At 39.2% G+C, this 19425-nt stretch overlaps 1 protein-coding gene across 1 annotated transcript in view; it reads right to left on the reverse strand.

Annotated features, from left to right (window-relative positions):
• PCNX2 (pecanex 2) overlaps positions 1-19425 on the reverse strand; it is a 152085-nt gene that overhangs the window by 11984 nt on the left and 120676 nt on the right. Inside the window, exons 27-32 of the mRNA XM_048934999.1 lie at positions 17095-17348; positions 12881-13114; positions 10443-10546; positions 3591-3735; positions 1479-1709; positions 857-1131 (exon numbers count right to left, since the gene is read on the reverse strand). Coding sequence (XP_048790956.1) covers positions 857-1131; positions 1479-1709; positions 3591-3735; positions 10443-10546; positions 12881-13114; positions 17095-17348 — 1243 coding nt within the window. The remainder of the gene's footprint in view (positions 1-856; positions 1132-1478; positions 1710-3590; positions 3736-10442; positions 10547-12880; positions 13115-17094; positions 17349-19425) is intronic.

The following is a 19425-nucleotide window of genomic DNA, read 5'->3' on the forward strand; positions in this document are numbered from 1 at the left end:
TACAACTATGAGTCTTTCAGCACTTTATGGCATGGTAAGTTTAATTGAGACATAACTGTGTGTGATACAAACCAAAATCGTTACCCAACTTTGGAGACTAGGAGAAATGTTATACTGATGTTTAAAGAACATTTTGCATGGAGCCACCAAGTCATAAAGAAGCACACAGTGGGAGTGACCTGCACACTGGGAAACTTCCATATCAAGCCACCAGACTTAATCTTAGTATTTTAGCATTGGCCTTAGCAGTCAAGCTGGCTTCCATAAAGCTGTCCTCTATTTCTCAGCCACAGCGGCAGAAAGACAGGCAGAGAGAAAGAGACACATAGCCCTGTTACTGTAGGAAAAGTTCACACATGAATGAGAAACAGAAGGTGTCATACCTGCTATGCGAACCTAGGGGAAATCAGTCAGTTTTGGTGGATTGCAAGTACATTTTTAGATGTGCTTTGGACATGAGCAATGATGTGGAGATGATGATCTATATTGACAAAGTTGCGGAGCATAACCCATCGTAACCATCAGTGCATTTCTTCATGTTTTGACACATCACTGAGTTACAGAAAATACACCTTTGTTTATGGGGCATAAAGAGTAAAATTTCCCCAAAAAAGGGAAATGCTTGTACTGATAAAGTGGTTTGATAACAAATCTTGACAAACATAGAAAATTTAATTAAAAGAAAAGAATAAGTTAATGCTTTCAGCCATATCTGTAGGGCTATTTTATTACATCTTGAGTTACGTGCAACTGTTTTACTCATAGATAACAATATGCAATTACCCCCTTAACAGAAAAATACAGCTGAACTAAGACTACAGGGTGTCTATCTGCAAGACCAAAATGTAACACCTACCTTAACCATTTGGATCTGAACCACTTTTTAATGTTGTCCAAACTGACTGGTCCCCCCCATATGTTCCTCAGTTGGCTGTGTGTCCCAAGGTATGAGGTGGTTAAAGGGGAAACATACATTGGATATCCCAGTGGCTGATCACATGAAGAATTAATTAAGTTCCTCAAGACCTGTTTGTTGTTCTGGATGCTCCCTCTCTCTGGGTTACGATTGCGCAAGAAGATTAGTTCCTGCTGCTGCCCAGCCCACAGTCCTCTGACACACTCCTTGTTGACCTACAGGTAAAAAACAGTGTGGACTGTGTAAAAACATTGCAGATACAGAATTAGATAATCTCTGCAGAATAGTAGTAGTAGTTGCAAGCATCTTTATCTTGTATCTTTGTACCAACAGGTTTGATAAAACTCATGAGCAATTACTCCCTGGATAAGCCTGGGATGTTATTTGTGATGAACAAATACAAGGGTGGAAAATAAAAGTGAAATGAACAGAACTCTCTCCCGGCCTCTAATTCCTTCTCTGATAGCTATGATCAACCCCTTCTTTTGGCCAGAATACTCAGAAATTATATTTGTAACTACAGACCTAAGTTACTTCAGTAATAGAAAGATGATTTGTTTACCTTGATAACCTTGAAGCTCAAGTAGCTTTTGTGAAGCATGATAACTTTATATTCATCCGCTCCTTCATCTACCACATGCCTCAGGGTCAGCAGCTCTTCTCTATTGGAGAGGACAGCACTGCGCCAGGCTGGGTCACCTTCATGGCAGATAACAACCTTTTCTTCAAAAGATTGTATTGCTTCATACAGAACTGCTGGGTCCTCATACTCATCCGGGCAGGTGAACTGGTCCTGGTAATACAAGAAGTAGTACTCAAAAGGTCAGGACTTTTTATGAAAATATAAAAATTATTAAAAAGAAACAAAAACCTAGGTTGTTTTGTTCGTTTGTGGACAGTGCCAACAGTGTTAAGTGCAAGGTCTTCCACCTGGGCTGAGGCAATACCCATTACCAATACAAGCTGGGGGATGAAAGGATTGAACACAGACCTGCCAAAAAAAGTCCTGGAGTACTGGTAGATGAGGAGCTGAACATGAGCAATGTGTCCTCACAGCCCAGAAAGCCAACCGTATCCTAGGCATCATCAGAAGTGTGGCCAGTGGGGCAAGGGAGATGACCATGGCCCTCTACTCTGCACTGGTGAGGCCTCACCTGGAGTACTGCATTTAGATGTGGAATCCTCAGTACGGGAGAGACACAGACCTGTTGGAGCGCTCCAAAATGACTTGAGAGCGGCCTTTCGATATCTAAGGGGAGCTACAGGAAAGAAGGGGACAGATTCTTTAGCAGGGTCTGCCGTGACAGGACAAGGAGAAACGGCTTCAAGCTTAAAGAGGGAAGATTTAAGTTAAACGTAAGGAAAAAGTCTTTCACAGTGATGGTGATGAGGCACTGGAACAGGTTGCCCAGAAATATAGTGCTTACCCTGTCCTTGGAGATTTTCAAGGCAAGGATGGATCAGGCACTGGGCAACCTGGTCTAGCTGTGCATGTCCCTCTTCAATGCATGGGAGTTGGACTGGATGGCCTTTAGAGGTCCCTTCCAATTCTAAGGATTCTGTGACTCTATGAACTCTACTCCCTGCTCTTACATGACTGTCATTTGACACAGCATGTGTTTGAGGTAGAACAACCATAATATAGAAAGGTACAATTTTTATTCTAGCATAACCTGTTCTGATCTCACACCTCCACTGGACAAAGAGAGAATGAGAGCTTATCCACTGACAAGATGGAAAACCATGGGAAGCAGAGCTCTTGGGCAAGCTGGAGGAAGATAAAAATTGTCTGGGGTGTTCTACAGTGTTTGGTTTTTTTCATACGTGTAAAACTACAACAAAATGACTGACTATGAATCCATCAACAGATACCACAATATCACATTACTTCTTCAGCTGTTACACGCCCAGTGACTACAGCCACAAAATTATTTTGTCCAATTTTCTTGGGTTACTTCACAGCAGTTCCACTTCAGTTACATTCAGAACAATTATAAATACCATGCACTAGCAAAGTGTATGAGACTAAATAATACACCAGAGAAAGAATAAAATCAATTCCAAGCTAAACAAGCGCTGATCTGAAGTAACTTGTAGTGACTTACATGGAGGTGTGCTGAATTTTTGCAAGTGGAAACAGAATGGGGACAGAAACAGCACAACATAATCAAACACACAGCAGTGACACCAACCCTTCAAACCACAACTCCTCTGCAGTAACTTCCAACAACATATGGAAGTGTTACTCGGTTATTGCCCATCACAAAAAGATTGATAAATAAATGATGAAATTAGCTCAATCAATTCATAGATTTTTTAAAAAAGTTTATTGATCAATTTATTGCATTTGTTTTCAAGCTAGAACCAATAATTATGGTACTTCCACAAGTGAAACATGGCATGTCCATCTACTTTGTTTCAATGAAAAAGACAAGGGCAAGCTCTGCAATAAAAATAGTCTCCAATGGGTAGCCTGGGGCTACAGAGGAATAATATTGAGTAAATGCAAAATAAACAAATGCTGAGCTTTTCCATTTCAGTTAAGGAAGTTTCTCAGAGTAAAACAACACATACTCCATTTTGCTCTCATCAAACATTTTTCAAGTTTCCCAGTGTTTCCCTAAGAAGACAAATGCAAAAGTAAAAGTAAAGTACAAACAAACAAAGATCCTACCTGATGGAGCTTCAGAGACATGCGGATCGCTGGGGCGACGACCTTATGCAACAGATCCATGTCTGCAAAGACCCACTCATCCTTCGCTGCTATCCGAAAGTCCCCTTTGAACAGTGCGTGGAGGCCATACAGAAAGGAGTCTAAGCTGCAAGAGAAAGGCAGCGGTCACTTTCAGAAGCCATCTGTTCCTCACCAAGCTGGAGCTGAGCTGCATAGGGACCCGCAGCCCTTACACTGCAGGGAGAACCATGGCATAGTTCTGGGAGTGCTCGCTATGAACCCTTGTGGCAGATGTAAAGCAACAGTCATGCTGCATACATACATCTCTTTGGGTAGGTGTTATTCCTTCTGCTTGCACTGCCAACTGGCCATATGAGAAACGTGGCACTCAGAACATGAGTCTTAAGGACCTGTGCATCAACGTGCTGTGTCTACACCTGCTCAGTAGCATGTGGAAGGCAGCAGAGCTGCCCCTCACTGAAAGTTCAATCATCAGCCCTGTCATGGTTAACAGTCTGCTTGCAAGGTAAAATTAATAGTAATGATTAAAAAACAGCTGTAAAATGTATTATTATTATTATTATTATTATTATTATTATTATTTTTTACTAAATCTGAAACTTCTGTCATGAAACTCAAAACCAGACTTGAACATTAAATCAGACGTACTGAAAAGAGCATTAAGTTTCAAAAGCATGAATTAACCCAGGGGCATTTCCTACTGAAACAACAAACCTTAAAGCAACTGCAGGCCAGGTTTCTTTCTTCACACAAGCAACTGGATGTAACCAGGTCTGCCTGACCTTGATAATGGTTTGCCTGGACCAGAGACTATAGTGGAATATAAGAGGGTCAAAACCAAGCAGATATTAGAAAATGGTTGCACTAGATCTTTGTGAAGAGAAACAAGAAGCCTGGGGCTCAGCCTTCACCACGCATCCTGAGCATCCCACAGTGTACAGGAGCCACGCGGGTGGTACTGAGAGCAGGGCCACAGACCTGACACTGCTCTGAAGAACTGATCCTGAAATGGAGGAAAACAGAGCCAGCTATTAAAACCTGGAACCTCCTACAAACCCTCAGGACACGGTCCATCCGCCCACATCTTACTCACTTTTACAGCAGTTGATTTTTTAGATTGTAAAGGCTCTGGAGGGGACAAAGCATTAAGATGTTAGAGGTTTTCACTACTATCCATGCTTTCTCCAGAGAATGCATCATCTTTCCACTTAATTGAGCTGTTTTAATTATTTTGGGAAAAACAAATAGACACATTTTCTCTCTTCTGAGAGAGAGCAAAGAGAGATTAGGAGACTTCCTGGCCTATCTTCAAGCTCAAACACATTCTAATTTTGCCCGTGGTGGGTAGTGTGCTGCAGAAATTAAAACAGAGAGATATGTCTGTTGTTACCAGAAAAGCAGCTGGATACTGATTTTCTCTGTGCAAGCGCCATGCGATACAAATCAACTGATCAGTGGGCCTGAGGGCAGGCAGTGAGGCAGGGCTGTGGGCACTGCTGGGAAACAGCAGGAGCACAGGGAAGCTCTTGTGAATTCTTAACTCATTTGTATTTATTAGTCACATATTAACACATGCCTAGGTGAGGCAGGCACTTAAACCCAGAGCTTCAAAGCACTGAAGCACAGGTTTCAGTGGGAGTCGTTATGCATCTTCAAAGAATGGCTCCTGATCCCTGCTGACCCTCAATCAATCATCTCCAGAATCTGGAAAACGACAATCTGCCCAAGGGTGGCTCAATAGCCATGGAAGCCCTACAATAAAATAGTTAAAAAAGAAAAAGACTGTAGGTGCAGCCTACGTGCCCATAAATGACATCCCTGAAAGAGGTGAGAAATCAGGAAGGGTCCTTCCAGTGGCCCACCCAGAGACAACATCCAATACTCCTGTCTCCGTCCTGGCCTGCAAAACATATCTTAGTAAATAAATGTTCTTTCCAGGATTAAAAACAAACAAACAAACAAACAAACAAACAAAACATGGCAATCCTAAACAATCCCAAAATGTGCACACTGTGCAGCGCAGTTCTTCCGAAGTAATACCCGTTGTATTTGCTATGAAAAGCTGGCTGAGCTGAAGGAAGGAATAGGCAGGCAAAAGAGCTGCTTTTTAAATCATCAGAGGCTTTCAGAGACAAATACAAACACCAGAGTAGACAAACAAAGAGTTTGCATCCACATTCAGAGTGTCCTGTAGGCATCAGCTGATGCTGAACAAGCTGCTGCGAGCAACAGTGCCTGCAGAAAGGGAGGCTCAGACCAGGACATGAAAACTGCAGCTGAGCATCAGTGGAAGGAGCAGAGGGAAGCACGTACAGCTCCCACTGTGTTGAACTCAGGAAGACTCATTCATTTCTCAGCCTTCTGCATAATAAGTTTCCTAACAAGCATTCTTTAAGAACAATTGTGACCGTTACACAGAGTAAAGTAGTGGTGGGAGGCTGAGAGTCAATTATTTCATGTATCATGTTTTCCACCAGAGAGGTCTGAAGGACACTGCTGTATTCACAATGCCATTACAATTTTTCACTCTGCTGCCAATCGTAATGAGGCTTTGGGGCACCTCCTACCTATAACGTGACAGTATTTCAACCCGTTATTTCTGCAACACGCAGCCCTTAATCCACATAAAATAGAGCTGTTGTTGTGCTTCTAATTGCTGCACTCTCTTCTGAAGGCTCTAATGAGATCACAAAGAAGCTGTACACCCAGAGCTTTGATCTCTGCCCCACTCAAGGTTGTTGCCACTTTCTTGGCCCAGTTTGAACACACCTCAATCAGTCACCTGCCACAGTTCCAGGCACATTACACATATTTTGAAACCTAGTGAAGGTAAATTCAGATGCCAAGGAAACTTCATTAATCAGGAAGAGACAGAACTGCTGTTTCTGGCAGCACTGCTGACCCTCTGAGCAGAGACCTGAAAGCTGCTGTTGCATTGCCAAGCTGTTTCTGAAGGCAACCTGCAGGGACACAGGATCCTGCAGCCCAGAGCTGTGAGGAGAGAACGATGCAGCAACATCAGCACAAGAGTGGGCAGCAGAGTCAAAACAAGCACTCTTCTTTCTCCCCCTGTGTTGTTCCAACAGCTGGAACTAAAAGCATTTGATGCAAGCCCAGAACCAGTACAGACAGATGAAAGCTAATGAGCTGGCAACTGCATCTGTGTGTATTTTGCACTCCAAACTCCATTTTCTGTCCTCAGTTTATAGACCTCTTCCAATATTAATTGTGGATTTAGTTCAGCATCAAAACACACACGTACCGATAATAACCTGCACATCTCAGCTCACCTCAAAGAAATAATGATTTATTAAAATATTTTTATATTTTTCCAAATGTGAAACATATCCTAAACATTTATTTATTAGGAGGTCTAGTGGCTAAATAGTGTTATTATGTATTTTTTCCACAGAGGTACACCAAAACGTATCACTCACATTTGAATAAATGAATGGTAATGTCACATCATTCTTCAAATTGCATTTTGTGCAGCATGCCTCCTAATGACAGTTTAAGAGAGCGCGGGATTTGCATAGCAATGTTCTGCCATCTTAATGAATGCATTTATAGTGCAATCTAGTGTTAATGTTGGGCTTCTGCTGACATTTACATGAACAGGTACACTGAATAATTATTTACATACATTATATAAGAGCATTTAAAACCTTGGCTTACACAGTGACATTTACTGATTAATAGATTAGACAAAATCAGGTGTAAATGAGTCCAAATTGATAGTTTACATACAAAATGTAAACTTGAATCTCAATTCTGTAGTTCGCAACTCAGTGTCACATTACCTTTTAATTAGCGTTTTGGTGAAGCAGTTGGATGACTGTCAGTCCTCAAGACAGCAAAGCCCACGTGAAACTTTCCTTTACCCACACAGTTACCCCAGGGGACAAAATATGGGCCTCAGAGCACAGATTACTGTCTATTTTCTCACAATGGACTTATCTGAAACTCTACCAAAATGTGGAGAATTACAACATCTATCTGCCTATCTGACCATTACAACTTAAATTCATCATGAAACTTCTAGCGATATTGTGGACAAGATGCTTCACAGCCAGAATTAATAAAGTTCAAAAAAAAAGTTCAGGGTTGTTTCTTATTGCTGTCTGAAGAAATCTAAAAAGTCATGATGCCTCCTTAAGAAAGCATAAAACCATCATCTAAAGGATGATTCCTTCAGCTTCTGAAGAACCTAAGTGCTTCCCTCCCATCTGACTTGAACAGAAACCTGCAAAGAGCTGAGAGCTGGGGCCAAGAACCAGCAATGATACTGTAATAATCCTCTGTAAAATAATGCTGTAAATTATCCTTTGAAAGAGCTGCTGTCTCTCCACCAAATACAGTGAGGGGAGGGGAGGATCTGCCTTCATTGCCAAAAGTTAATCCTTGGGGAACATCTGCTTCACCTCATTGATGCTGCATGTGTTGGCTTCCCTTGGCAAGCCACGTAAACCTACAACTATCTGAGCCTTGCTGACTTCTTTGTGTTTAAATAACCTTTATGTAGCAGTAAAGATAACAAGTATGATAAGCAGCCATCTGTGCTGCATCCAGTTGAATTTGGGGGATTTTTGTTGTAAAAGGTCTTGATGTCTGAGGGTAAAGCTCCCACCTTGCTCCTTAGGTGATACCGTCTACTAAACTGCTCTCAGCAATTGAAATAAATATATAAAGACAAAAATAAACATCAGTCACCAAAGCCAAAGTCATATTTTTTAGCCCTAGCAATTTATAACTCCTATTGTGCTACTCAGATTCCTATTTTTTTCCAAATCCTTCTGACAGATGAAAGATGCTGAAGGTAACTTACCCAGGTGGGTAAGTGACACAGTTTTTCAGGAAACTTTTCTAAGGGAAGCTTTTGTGAAGTAGCGCTGAAAAAGACTGACACAACTTTCCATTTATTTCCTCTTATGTTATAAAGCTCACGTTAAAAATACAACAATATAACAACACCCTGGAGCAATTTCTTAGTAAAAGAAAACCAGAACTTAATTAAAGATAAAGTACTATATATAATGGATTCAGGAAACCAGAGACAGAGCTGTGCAGTGCATATAGCTACCACAATTCTTTCCCTTCTACAGACTTTTTCTCTGCAATATTTTTTTAATGCTGGAATGTCCATTCCCCAAAAGAGAGAAACTGATAAGGTTTATTGCTTATGTTTCAAATTTCAAAGAGACATGATATAGCTGACTCCTGCAATTAGTAAAATATTTGCAAATAATTATCCTCAACATTCACACTTTCCAAGTTAAGCTTTTAAAAGTCTCTGACAGCATTACCATCTCTTTGCATAGCTACTCACTGTGAAAGCCAATAAAAGGAAGTGACATTGTTACTGTACCTGTACAACTGCCAAAACACTGTGAGGAAGATTTTAAGATCCTGTGCAAAGTACATGCAACGTGATGACAGTTTCAGGAAGATTTTGTGGTATTTTTAGTTGCTTTGCTAATGTCACTGTGACATACCTGCTGCAGACCTAGATCAAAATCACTTTAATCTTTTCCGTAAAAAAAAAACCAAACCTAAATGCTCATCAACTTTTCTATCATGTCCCTATACTCTAAAATTCAGATCATCTGAAAATAGGGCAATATTATTAAACATCATACTAATCTGATTGTGTAGAAATTAAGGGAAAATAAACTTAACCCAGAAAAAAAAACAATAGGGAAAAGCAATATGCAAACACCAGTAGAAAAGAAATGACAACAGCCACTTGAGAAAGGAGAAAGGAGCAGCACACCAAGAAATAAGCCATATGGGCCATGAACTGACTGAAGAAAGACGTGAAAACAGAAGTTACGAACATTTCAACACACAACAAAGCTAGAATGAATATTTAAAGGACTGATTTATAACACAAAATACATTCAAATTCACACACGCTGCCTTTGTTTTCTTGTTAATAAGACAAATCCTCCCTAAGGACTTGCTGATGGAACACTAGCTAGCTTTATTCACAGTTTTGTGCCAATGCAGCAAGGTCAGTCAGAGACTGTATTTTTACTGAACTTCTCTACTGTTATTAAATGCCTATGAACAGAATGATTTCAAATACACCTAATAAAAATCTAAAACTAGGTGAGAAGGTAGACTTCTGTAAAGTAAGTAGTATTAATAAAATGCTCTATCTATTGTATTATCTACTCAGGCTGAACACTTTAAAAAGGACAACAGATATGTTATAAAATCCAAACAAATTAGTACCTCTGAGTGAAAATGGAAGAACCCTAAGAAGAACTTACCATGCTGAGTATGTAAAGATGTAAACTTAACCAAGTAATAGAATTCATAAGCCAAATTTTCTAGGAAGAAGTGCTTTGAATGAATGAATGATGCAAAAGACTGAGAACAGACAAATCCTGGCCTCGAGAGACGAAAGGATCTGTCTTCCTCAGTCACCAACATGGAGTGGCACAGTGACCACAGAAAATGGTTCTAAGGAATACAGCACAGTTACGATTTATTATTTTTCAGCTAACTGGCAGTCAGATTATTTAGCTGTTTATTTCCCATCTGGAGAAAGTAAGCATTTCAGTAGCCAGGCCAGAACCAAGTAAACACCACAGGTACATATTCTTTCAATGCAAGATTGGACTGAAAGATGTTTCATATGGAAAACTGATACTGGTTATTAAGCAAACTACTGAAGTGAAAGAAGTCCAGGAACAGAAGAAAACAAATGACATTACAAAGGAAACAGACTTCACCTTGATCCAAGGTTCTGCAGAGGTTCTACAGTAAGTGAAAAAAGACCAACAGATTTTGGCTTAAAGATCAGTAGCAAAAACACCTAAAACTCACCTGATGGCCATGTTATGAGATGCAGTTCCCAAAGCTCTTCGGCCCAGTATACACAAAGCAAAGGAAAGCGTTACTAGTGGAGAATCCTCATCGCTGTCCAAGTGCTACAAAGTTTTAAAACTTGCATGTTATTCTAAATACAAATAGCATCCTAAAAAGCATTTTAATACTGTAAATAATAAAATACAATAGAATCTGTCTGTAGCTGGATCTGCACACAAAAACACTCTTTGCAATTAATAGAACAAGAACAAAAACATCACAATCAGAGTCTTTCTGCAAAATGCTAGCTTATTTTGCCCACTGACTAGAAACACAACATTCCAATCTTAGGAGGTGGGATCTCAAAGGAGATCTCTGCTGGTTTATTTATTGTTGTTTCACTGTTTTTCTCCATCCATTACTGTAAGACAAAACACTCTGCTTACTGCTAAGAGATGCTGCAATTGGAGGCAGCAAAAGCCCATCCATGGGACAAAGGATACACATGAGACCTCTGGACAGATTTCAGGAGAAAAATTCATTCAAAAAACTTCTAGTGAATACCAGTACATACATCACAATTACAGAATCACAGAATCACAGAATTGTAGGGGTTGGAAGGGACCTCCTGAGATCATCGTGTTCAACCCCCCTGCCAAAGCAGGTTCCCTACACCAGGTTGCACAGGTAGGCATCCAGGCAGGTCTTGAACATCTCCAGAGAAGGAGACTCCACCACCTCCCTGGGCAGCCTGTTCCAGTGCTCCGTCACCCTCACTGTAAAGAAGTTCTTGCGCAATTACATGCCATTGAGGACACTGACCTCACATTTCAGCAAGCTGTCAAAATATTTCATTCACATTCACTAGCTTAAAAGTGTTTTTTTTTTTTTTAACTGAAATTTTCACAAAAAAATTGCTTACTATCAAGCAGGAAGAAAGATTTCAACAGTCTCTCATGAATTTGAATGTTTAGGAGAGTACATATTATTTCAGCCCATGCAATGGGTTATTTCTTTGACTCTAAGACTGAAGCTACTTAGAGAATACTGCTCCTTCTACAAATTATTCTGATTTTCAGGCTATACAATGAAGCTTTTTAAAATCTCATCTCATATATGACCTTACCTCTATATAGAAGGTGAATTACAATAAAATAAAATATAAATACGTAAATATATATATAAATGGAAGTGCATGCATATGCACTCGTGCAGGCATTTGTTTGCCCTTTTAATTCTAACCTAAGTTAGAAGGAACTACAAGTCTATTGGGTATCTCTAAATCTATTGTTCTATTCAAAAATTACAGCCAGATTGCAAATCAGAAGTATCATTTAGCACAGATTTTCACTGCACCATAGATTTTTTTGTGTCTCGGAACTTGGGAGTCAAGCCAGGAGAGGGGCAAGGAAGGGGATGAAACATTCCCAGCAGGAGGAGATGGTGAGGAAAGCTCAGAGGACAATTCAATGAAAACAACACCAATGTAGTGATGTGCAGAGGAACTGGTGGAATGGTATTGACGTGCAGAGTTGCAAGAAAGAACTGAATTGGAAAAGAAATATCACGATTGAACAATGTTATGCTATTCACATAAGGTGAGTGGTAGCAAATGGGATGTTCAGTCAGTGATCCTGAATGAAAAATATCCGAATACGATTGTATGGGGCGAAGAAATATACACTTCTCATTTTTTCCCAATGTCAGCAATAATCAGAAAATTAAACAGAGGAATATGCTTTGTCTGCAACTGCATTCTCTCTCTGGGCTATTTTGAGTATTTCATGGAAATACAATAGAACATTTCTGCCAAATGGTTGCTGACCACCAGTAATCCTAGCGGCTGAAAGCACATGAATGTGTAGCTGCAAACCTGCCCTTGGCCTTCTAGAGCTGTACTGTCATTTCACACACTCTTGTTACGTAGTTCACATTTGAATTATCAGCTCTCAGGAGTGAACTATACGAGTTGTTCGTTTGGTATGCACTTCCCTATCATTTGAGGATCACACCAAAGCATAGGCAAACGTTTGGAAAGAGCAAACAAACATGGACAAATGTTGGGCAAGCAAACACGGGCTGCACTGAAGAACAGTAATGTCCTGATGTCATTCCTTGAGCACAGCCTGCTCCAGCAGAGCTTCTGCAAGCACTTGTTAAATCCACACTTCCTAGAGATTATAAAATTAATAGTGCTGGAGAGTATGCATAGCATGGAATTGGTTCTGTATCCAGAGACTACCGCTTTGAAGCTTCTTGAGACTAAGTTTTTTGCACAAGAGTAGTCTGTAATGTGTGGTTTTCCTTCCATTTTACAATGCAAAGGTTTTTCATTTATGTTAAACTTAATAGCTTAAATGGTATAATTTTTCCTGTACTAATCCCGAGTAACCATGTATCATTCAAATCCAATCTCAGAAATTACAACTACTACTCATAAAAGAACGTATGCTTACCTCTGCCCTTTTCCTGGCACAGTACTGAATCCAGTCCAGATAAACACTGCAAAAACTAGCTCTTGTTATTCCTTGTAGACAAGGAACATAGTCTTCATCTATGTTAATGTTAAACATTGCAAGGTCACGTTCAATATAATGCCACTTTGCATAAGGCTGCAGCGTCTTTTGGATGGATTCATCTTTTATCCACTCAAGAATTTTGGGAGAGCTTGCTGTAAAGTATATTATACTCTGTTGACAAAATGAGTAAACATTAGTCATTCTGTCTCTGATTAAAGCAGAAATATTTTATGCAGAAAAGAATAAATCAAATAAGACAACACTAGCAACCCATAGTGGTACATATTGTTCCTGTTTTTTAATGCTCAGAATCAATGCTTCACCAGACTGTTTAGTTAGATGGTAGTAACTGATATATGAATAGCAGGAAATGGAAATAGAAGTCACATATTTAATACCTTGGTGCTTTACAGGAAAATTAATACAAATCAATGGACTGCAATACAAACAAGGAATTCCCACACTGCAATGCACACATTATGGAATAGTAGTGGGCTCACAGAGCCTATCAGCAAGAAGGTGATATTGACAAAAGTTCAGAGAGATTTTGAAAAAAGCAGCAGTAGCTGGCCACATGATTGAAGCAGGCTTCTTTTTGCTATGTAAGCTGCCTGCTATCTGAGTACGAAGCTTTTCTAATTCTTCAACAAAAACGTTTCCACAGCGATTTAAATCTCATACAGGTGAGATGTGACAGATGTGTACAACTCTGAAACCCCCCTCCGAAATTTTAATTTCTGTTTTTACTCTGCATTTAGTAGCATCACTATTTTTGATATTTTCAGTGAGATTAGTAAAGAATAAAGAATTATAAGTGTAATATGAAAAAGCTAATAAATAATGCAACTGAATTTACATTTATAAAGCAAGAAGGAGGAAGAGCACTCACCAGGAGTTCTTTGACCAAATACAGAAATACAAGAAAGCAGCAAGACTCACATCTCATGCCTGTGCCTGAGTTTCTAAGCTTAAGTTCTAACCAGTGGGTCTGCAACCTTTAGAATCTTAGTAAGAAAAATCTATCAATGCCAAATTTAAAGCTTGTTTTCAGAAGAACAGGAAACCTACGGAGAAGTTCCAGTCTTGCAAAGGAAGGTGACAGCAGCTGAGAAGGCACATTACAACACTTTATCATTAGAATGTTTTGTTTTAATTAAAGATATTCATTTAAAACTGGATTCCAAAGCAAACAAGAGATGAACGAACATGACAAGATGATGTAGTTCTACTTTACCTATGAAACAGGAATATAATTAAGCAAATAAATATATAAAATTAAAATACGATGAAAATGAAAAAAAGGACAGAAGCACCACCAGCCCTTTTACAAATCCCAGATGCCATCCACAATTTGTCATTCAAACTGCACAAAAATACACAGATAAGAGTAAAATTAAGTTCCAATGGAAAAAGACAAGGTAGAGTAATATAGATTGGGGATAGTGCCTTAATTTCTTGACATGAGGAGAAACAATATGAAATCTTCTGAAAAAGATTCACAAAGAAACAATAGGATCTGAAAACTCTGAGAATGCAGACTTCTGGAATAGCAGAAGACATTTAAATAAGAATATATTGAGAGGAGACAGAGGAGGCACAAGGGAAAATATCACAGTAGTTGAGCAGGAAATGATTTCAAAATGTATGCAGGAGGGTTGCAGGAGCTGACCCACTTTGGTTGTGGAGAATAAAAATCCCCTTACAAGAAAAAATAAGGGCCTTTCTGGACTGCCAGTGGAACTGCAAATGAAATAAATGCACAAAGAATATTAAGCTCAATGTAACTCACTCTTTAAAAGATCAATCTAATAATTATTCATGAAGCATGGAAGTGAAACAAAGCGTAAGTTTTCTTCACTGATTTTCAAAATACACTTTGCTTTTCTTATTATTCTCACCTGTGTTTCCAAAAAACCAAATTCAGCTAGGAAAATAATGAGACTGGCAATCAGACACTGAAACAACAGAACTTCTGCCACCTAATTAAATTCCACTCTTAGTAGCTCTTCCTGGATATGTTTTGTCCAGGAGTACATTCTCAGCTATATAGCAATTCAGAAATGATACAGCAAATATTTACAATATTATAAGCTACAAAGTACAAACTAGAAGCACTCCAAGCACTCAGTGTGATGGAGATGCAGTTACTGCTGAAGCTCAAGTCTATGGGTTTTCTGAGTTAGTGATTTGTCTTGCCTGAATACTGTATTAACTACACTTCTTACAATTACCTTCCTACTTCGTTAAAAGGAAAGTGTCAAGGGTTTAAAATGTTCACAGTGGAATTGCCCAGGGTCTTCACAGCTCAAGATTCCTCCTTAAGAGGAAGCTGAGAAAGGAGTGAATTCTCACCTCTGTTTCTGGTATCGTATGTTTATCCAAAGGTTAAGTTTCAGCAGCACTAGACAAACAGCATGACAGCTTATCTGATACAAAACATAATCTTCTCATCTTCCTAGGCTGTACTAAGGATTTTATCAAATCTTATTATCAAATCTTATCAAAGTCTCTGTTTATGGAAAAAATGATTAATTTGAAGAATAGGAGAAAAAAAAAACTCCTTAAGGGTTTTTTTGGGAGTGCCATTCTGAGGAAGAATCCTACTGAAACCAAGGGAGATCAGGCACAGGCTAAAAACTAAGCTGACAACAGGTTATTATCATCCCTCGTTCATCCTTCCCTAAGAAGGGAAGTAGATTAAGAGACTGGAGCCTTTCTAAGGATGAAGATCTGTAAAAACATCCTAGCAGAGTTGGCTCACAAAATCAATCCAAAAAAGATTAGATTTGGAAACCTTGAAAGTCACAGACGCTGAACATTACAAAATCTGTACCCAAGGGATGTGGAGACACAGCACATTTCAGAAGCACAGAGTTCATTTAACCCTTTCACTCAAGGCAGAATCAATTTCACTCGTATTGTAAGGGACAAAAGTTTGCCTAAGCAACCTTTTGTATGTCAGCTGCCTCTCAAGTATTTCTGGAATAGAAGCCCTAAACTGCCTTCCAGTTAACTTCCTATGTGACTGCTTCAAATTTTCCACAGTCATCTCTTGTTTCAGTTGATTTTCAGGGATGAAAAACCTCCTGTTTAAAAAGCACAATTTTTTGTAACTTTAATGAGCTGCTGATTTGATTCCATCATAGACTGAGATGATTTTCAGTCTCATATGCCATCAAAATCTGAATCATATCATTTCGCATCACTTTAAATTCAAACTACCTTTTAAAGTCAAGTGAAGCAATTGTAGCAAATATATTAATTTCAGATTAAAGAAGCCTTTTTGTTTGTCTGTTTAGTTTAGGTACAGTCCCTAAAAATAATTGAATTAAATTGTTAGAAGTGTTGTTTGTTTTTTTTTTGTGGCTGAAATGAAATAAGCATGTTTACAGGCTGTTTTGTTTTTTTAATAATTAAACCAAGTTGGTTACTGGGCCTTGATGTTTGTAAAATTATTTAGGAAACTCCAGCCTGCGCTTTACAGAGTAATTGACTGCATGACCAAAGCACATTCGTGAGGCAATTATCCTGTTTTTACTGCACTGGGTCACTTGCATATAAAGGTGATTAATTTATTTACAGGAGGTCTCTCTCTATGGTTGACAGGAGTTTTAAAATCGCAGAGATGTAGGTAGGAAGGAGATGTCAGAGATGGTTGGGAGCTTTGGTAATTGGCTTAATGGCAGTACTAGTGACATAAAAGGCAGCATTTGGCTTTTGTTGCTTCAGCAGAAGACAGTACTGCACAGAAATTTCTTCACTTGCTGGGTTAGAAAGGGTTTGGCTTTTCTGACAAATGAGTATCTGTGTGGTCTTTGTGATCTTAATAACACCGCAAACACAAAAACCAAACTGTCACTGAAGCTTTGCTTTATAAGAATGCTTCCTCTGCCTCTATCAGGAAAGGAAGCTAACTCACCTTCTCAATTTCTGCTTAAACACGCCTGCAACTTCCTGTACAAAGTGTATCTGGTCAGAGTCATATGTTACGAAGGAGACATGAGTTAATTATCCCTACCTAATAATGAGCTAGTATGACTGCCAGCAGTGTGAAGGAATAAATACAAAGCCAGTTACTTCAAATACTACTCTTAGCAGCCAGCCATCATTTTTGACAAACCCGCATAAGTCCATTTTAGCCAACAATTTACCTTTATGTAGTATCTGATAAGAATTCTCCGCAGATCGAACACTTGCAGCATCGTTGCAGCATTGTTATCAATGATGCTATATCCTTCAAGGATGTACTGGGTTCGTGTTATTTCCCATGTCAGCCATCGGAGGTTAAAGGCTGCATTACATGATAACAAGTGAGGCAAGTGTCCTGGCTTACAGCAGCAGCAGCCTTCATCGTCTTCATCTCCTTCTGTTATAGCCTCCACTTCTCTCTGCTGGCAATATGTCCCTTGGCAGTGAGGAAAAGAGAGTATGCTGATAGTTATTGTGGGGTGGGGGAAACAAAGGACATCTGACTGGAGAAAGTAGGGCTGAAGGGTCTATGCATTTACCAAAAATCCAACAGAAAGAACTACAGCAACAAATTAGATGTGTAAATTGATTCATGTGCAGTAGAAAATGAAGTGCTGTCCATCGTTTAGTTAATATCACCTATAACAACCTTAAAAGGCCCAATATAACATCCTATGCATTTGGTTCTGAGCTGAGCTACAGGGCATTGCTTCTGCCTCAACAAAAACTCACCAGGAAGCAACGCTAAAGATTCTTGCTCCATCAGGCATAGTAAGAAAATTGATCCAAGTCCCAGTCTGTTTCTTCAACATAAAGGACACAAACAAAGATTTTACAGTCTGTCAGAGAACTTACAAAATCTGTGTTAGAGTGAACTCTCTCGGAAAGCGTGCTCCAAAAATAACATGCAACTGGTTGCTCTCTCTCCCACTGAAATAAAAGCTATATCAGATCAAATGTTTGTAATGAATAGCACTAGTGGCAGTATATCACGAGGACAGAACAGCTCTCTAATTAGCCAATTAGATGGGCTTTAGATCAAAATATTTCTGAAAAAGTCATCTTAATTTAAAAAGAAGTTATGAGGACAATGCAGAAACAATATTTCTGTTTTGCAGACTGCATTTCTGACCTGTGTTGCGCACACTTCACAGAATCACAGAATCACAAGGTTGGAAACGACCTGCAAGATCATCTAGTCCAACCACCCTCCCATTCCTATTAGTACCACAAGCTACTAAACCATATCTCGTAGCTTGATGGCCAACTTGATGGCCAACCTGAGCCCATCAGGTTTTGAAATCTATGAATGTGGTTTCAAAACCATGTTGGACACTACAAATCAAAACCAGAGGTGGACACCCAAGTGTTTCCCACAAAGTTTTCAAGATACTTGAGCTATACGTTCTTGATGCAAGGACCCACTTAAAATTTATACTTTGTGGGCTACTGCAGAGCTTGCTCTCCCCTGAAGTTCTCCACAAACTATCACTCAAGGCCACGCAAGTCACACATATGTCTCACATATGCTTTTTGCTAGTGGTTCAGTGTCACCCCACAAGAAAGCTGGCTCAGTCATTTCCAGATAGTATCAATAGGAGAGGAAGGAACAAGACACTGTACTGCAGTTTCTGGAGAGGGACACTCTCAGTTAAAGCTTCAACTGGAATCAAAGATGCAGCATTTACCAGTATGCACTCATTTCTCCTTATAAGTTCCTTAACAAGTGTGTCTCCCGCATAACAATTCAAGCGTGCATCCCTGGTACCACTCACCATTCATTTTTGGGTGAAATATGGTATGGGATATATATTTAACATATCAGCAAATACACTTCAGAGAGCTTTTTGTGTTCTCATTGTCAAAAATAGCAAGAAAACCACATTGTTTCAAACGCTTCTCTGATAATTTTATTACTAGAAACTACGTAAATAAAGTAAGCGACACCTATGAAACCCCTGCCAGGACCAATAAACCTGTTCTGTCATGCCAGTTTAAATAAGAGAAGAATATGGGTACGTTTATAAGTGAAAACTTACACTGTGTAACCAATATTGTTCACACACTGCCATGTTCCCCCTTCGATTCAAGGGTATACAATTATGACAAATTATTAAATATTTTAAGTAACCTAAATATAAGCATCTTTCCATCCAAGACTGCCACAAAGTACAAAATATGGCCTATCTAGCTGACATTTTCCGTGGGACTGGACATGAACTGAACTGTTTCTGCTTCATATTTCACAGATTTCTACATGAATTAACACTTAATGCTTAACAGCAAAAAAGCAGCAACTGCTCTTGGTCACTGGATGCTTCTCTGAAGTCAAGTCAAAAGACATTATACACAAAGTTAAGTAGGGAAAGGCACATCCCTCTGTACATAGGCTGAAAAGGGTAAAACAACCATTCCACACTTGTGCTCTTACTCTTGTCTATTTTTTGAAAAGTTGAAGGTCTTACAATATTACATCGAATTTAAGAGATCAGTCCTCACCTCAGGTGCTAAAT

Source organism: Lagopus muta, chromosome 2 (genome assembly GCF_023343835.1).
Source record: "Lagopus muta isolate bLagMut1 chromosome 2, bLagMut1 primary, whole genome shotgun sequence".
In the NCBI taxonomy this organism is placed as follows: Eukaryota; Metazoa; Chordata; class Aves; order Galliformes; family Phasianidae; genus Lagopus; species Lagopus muta.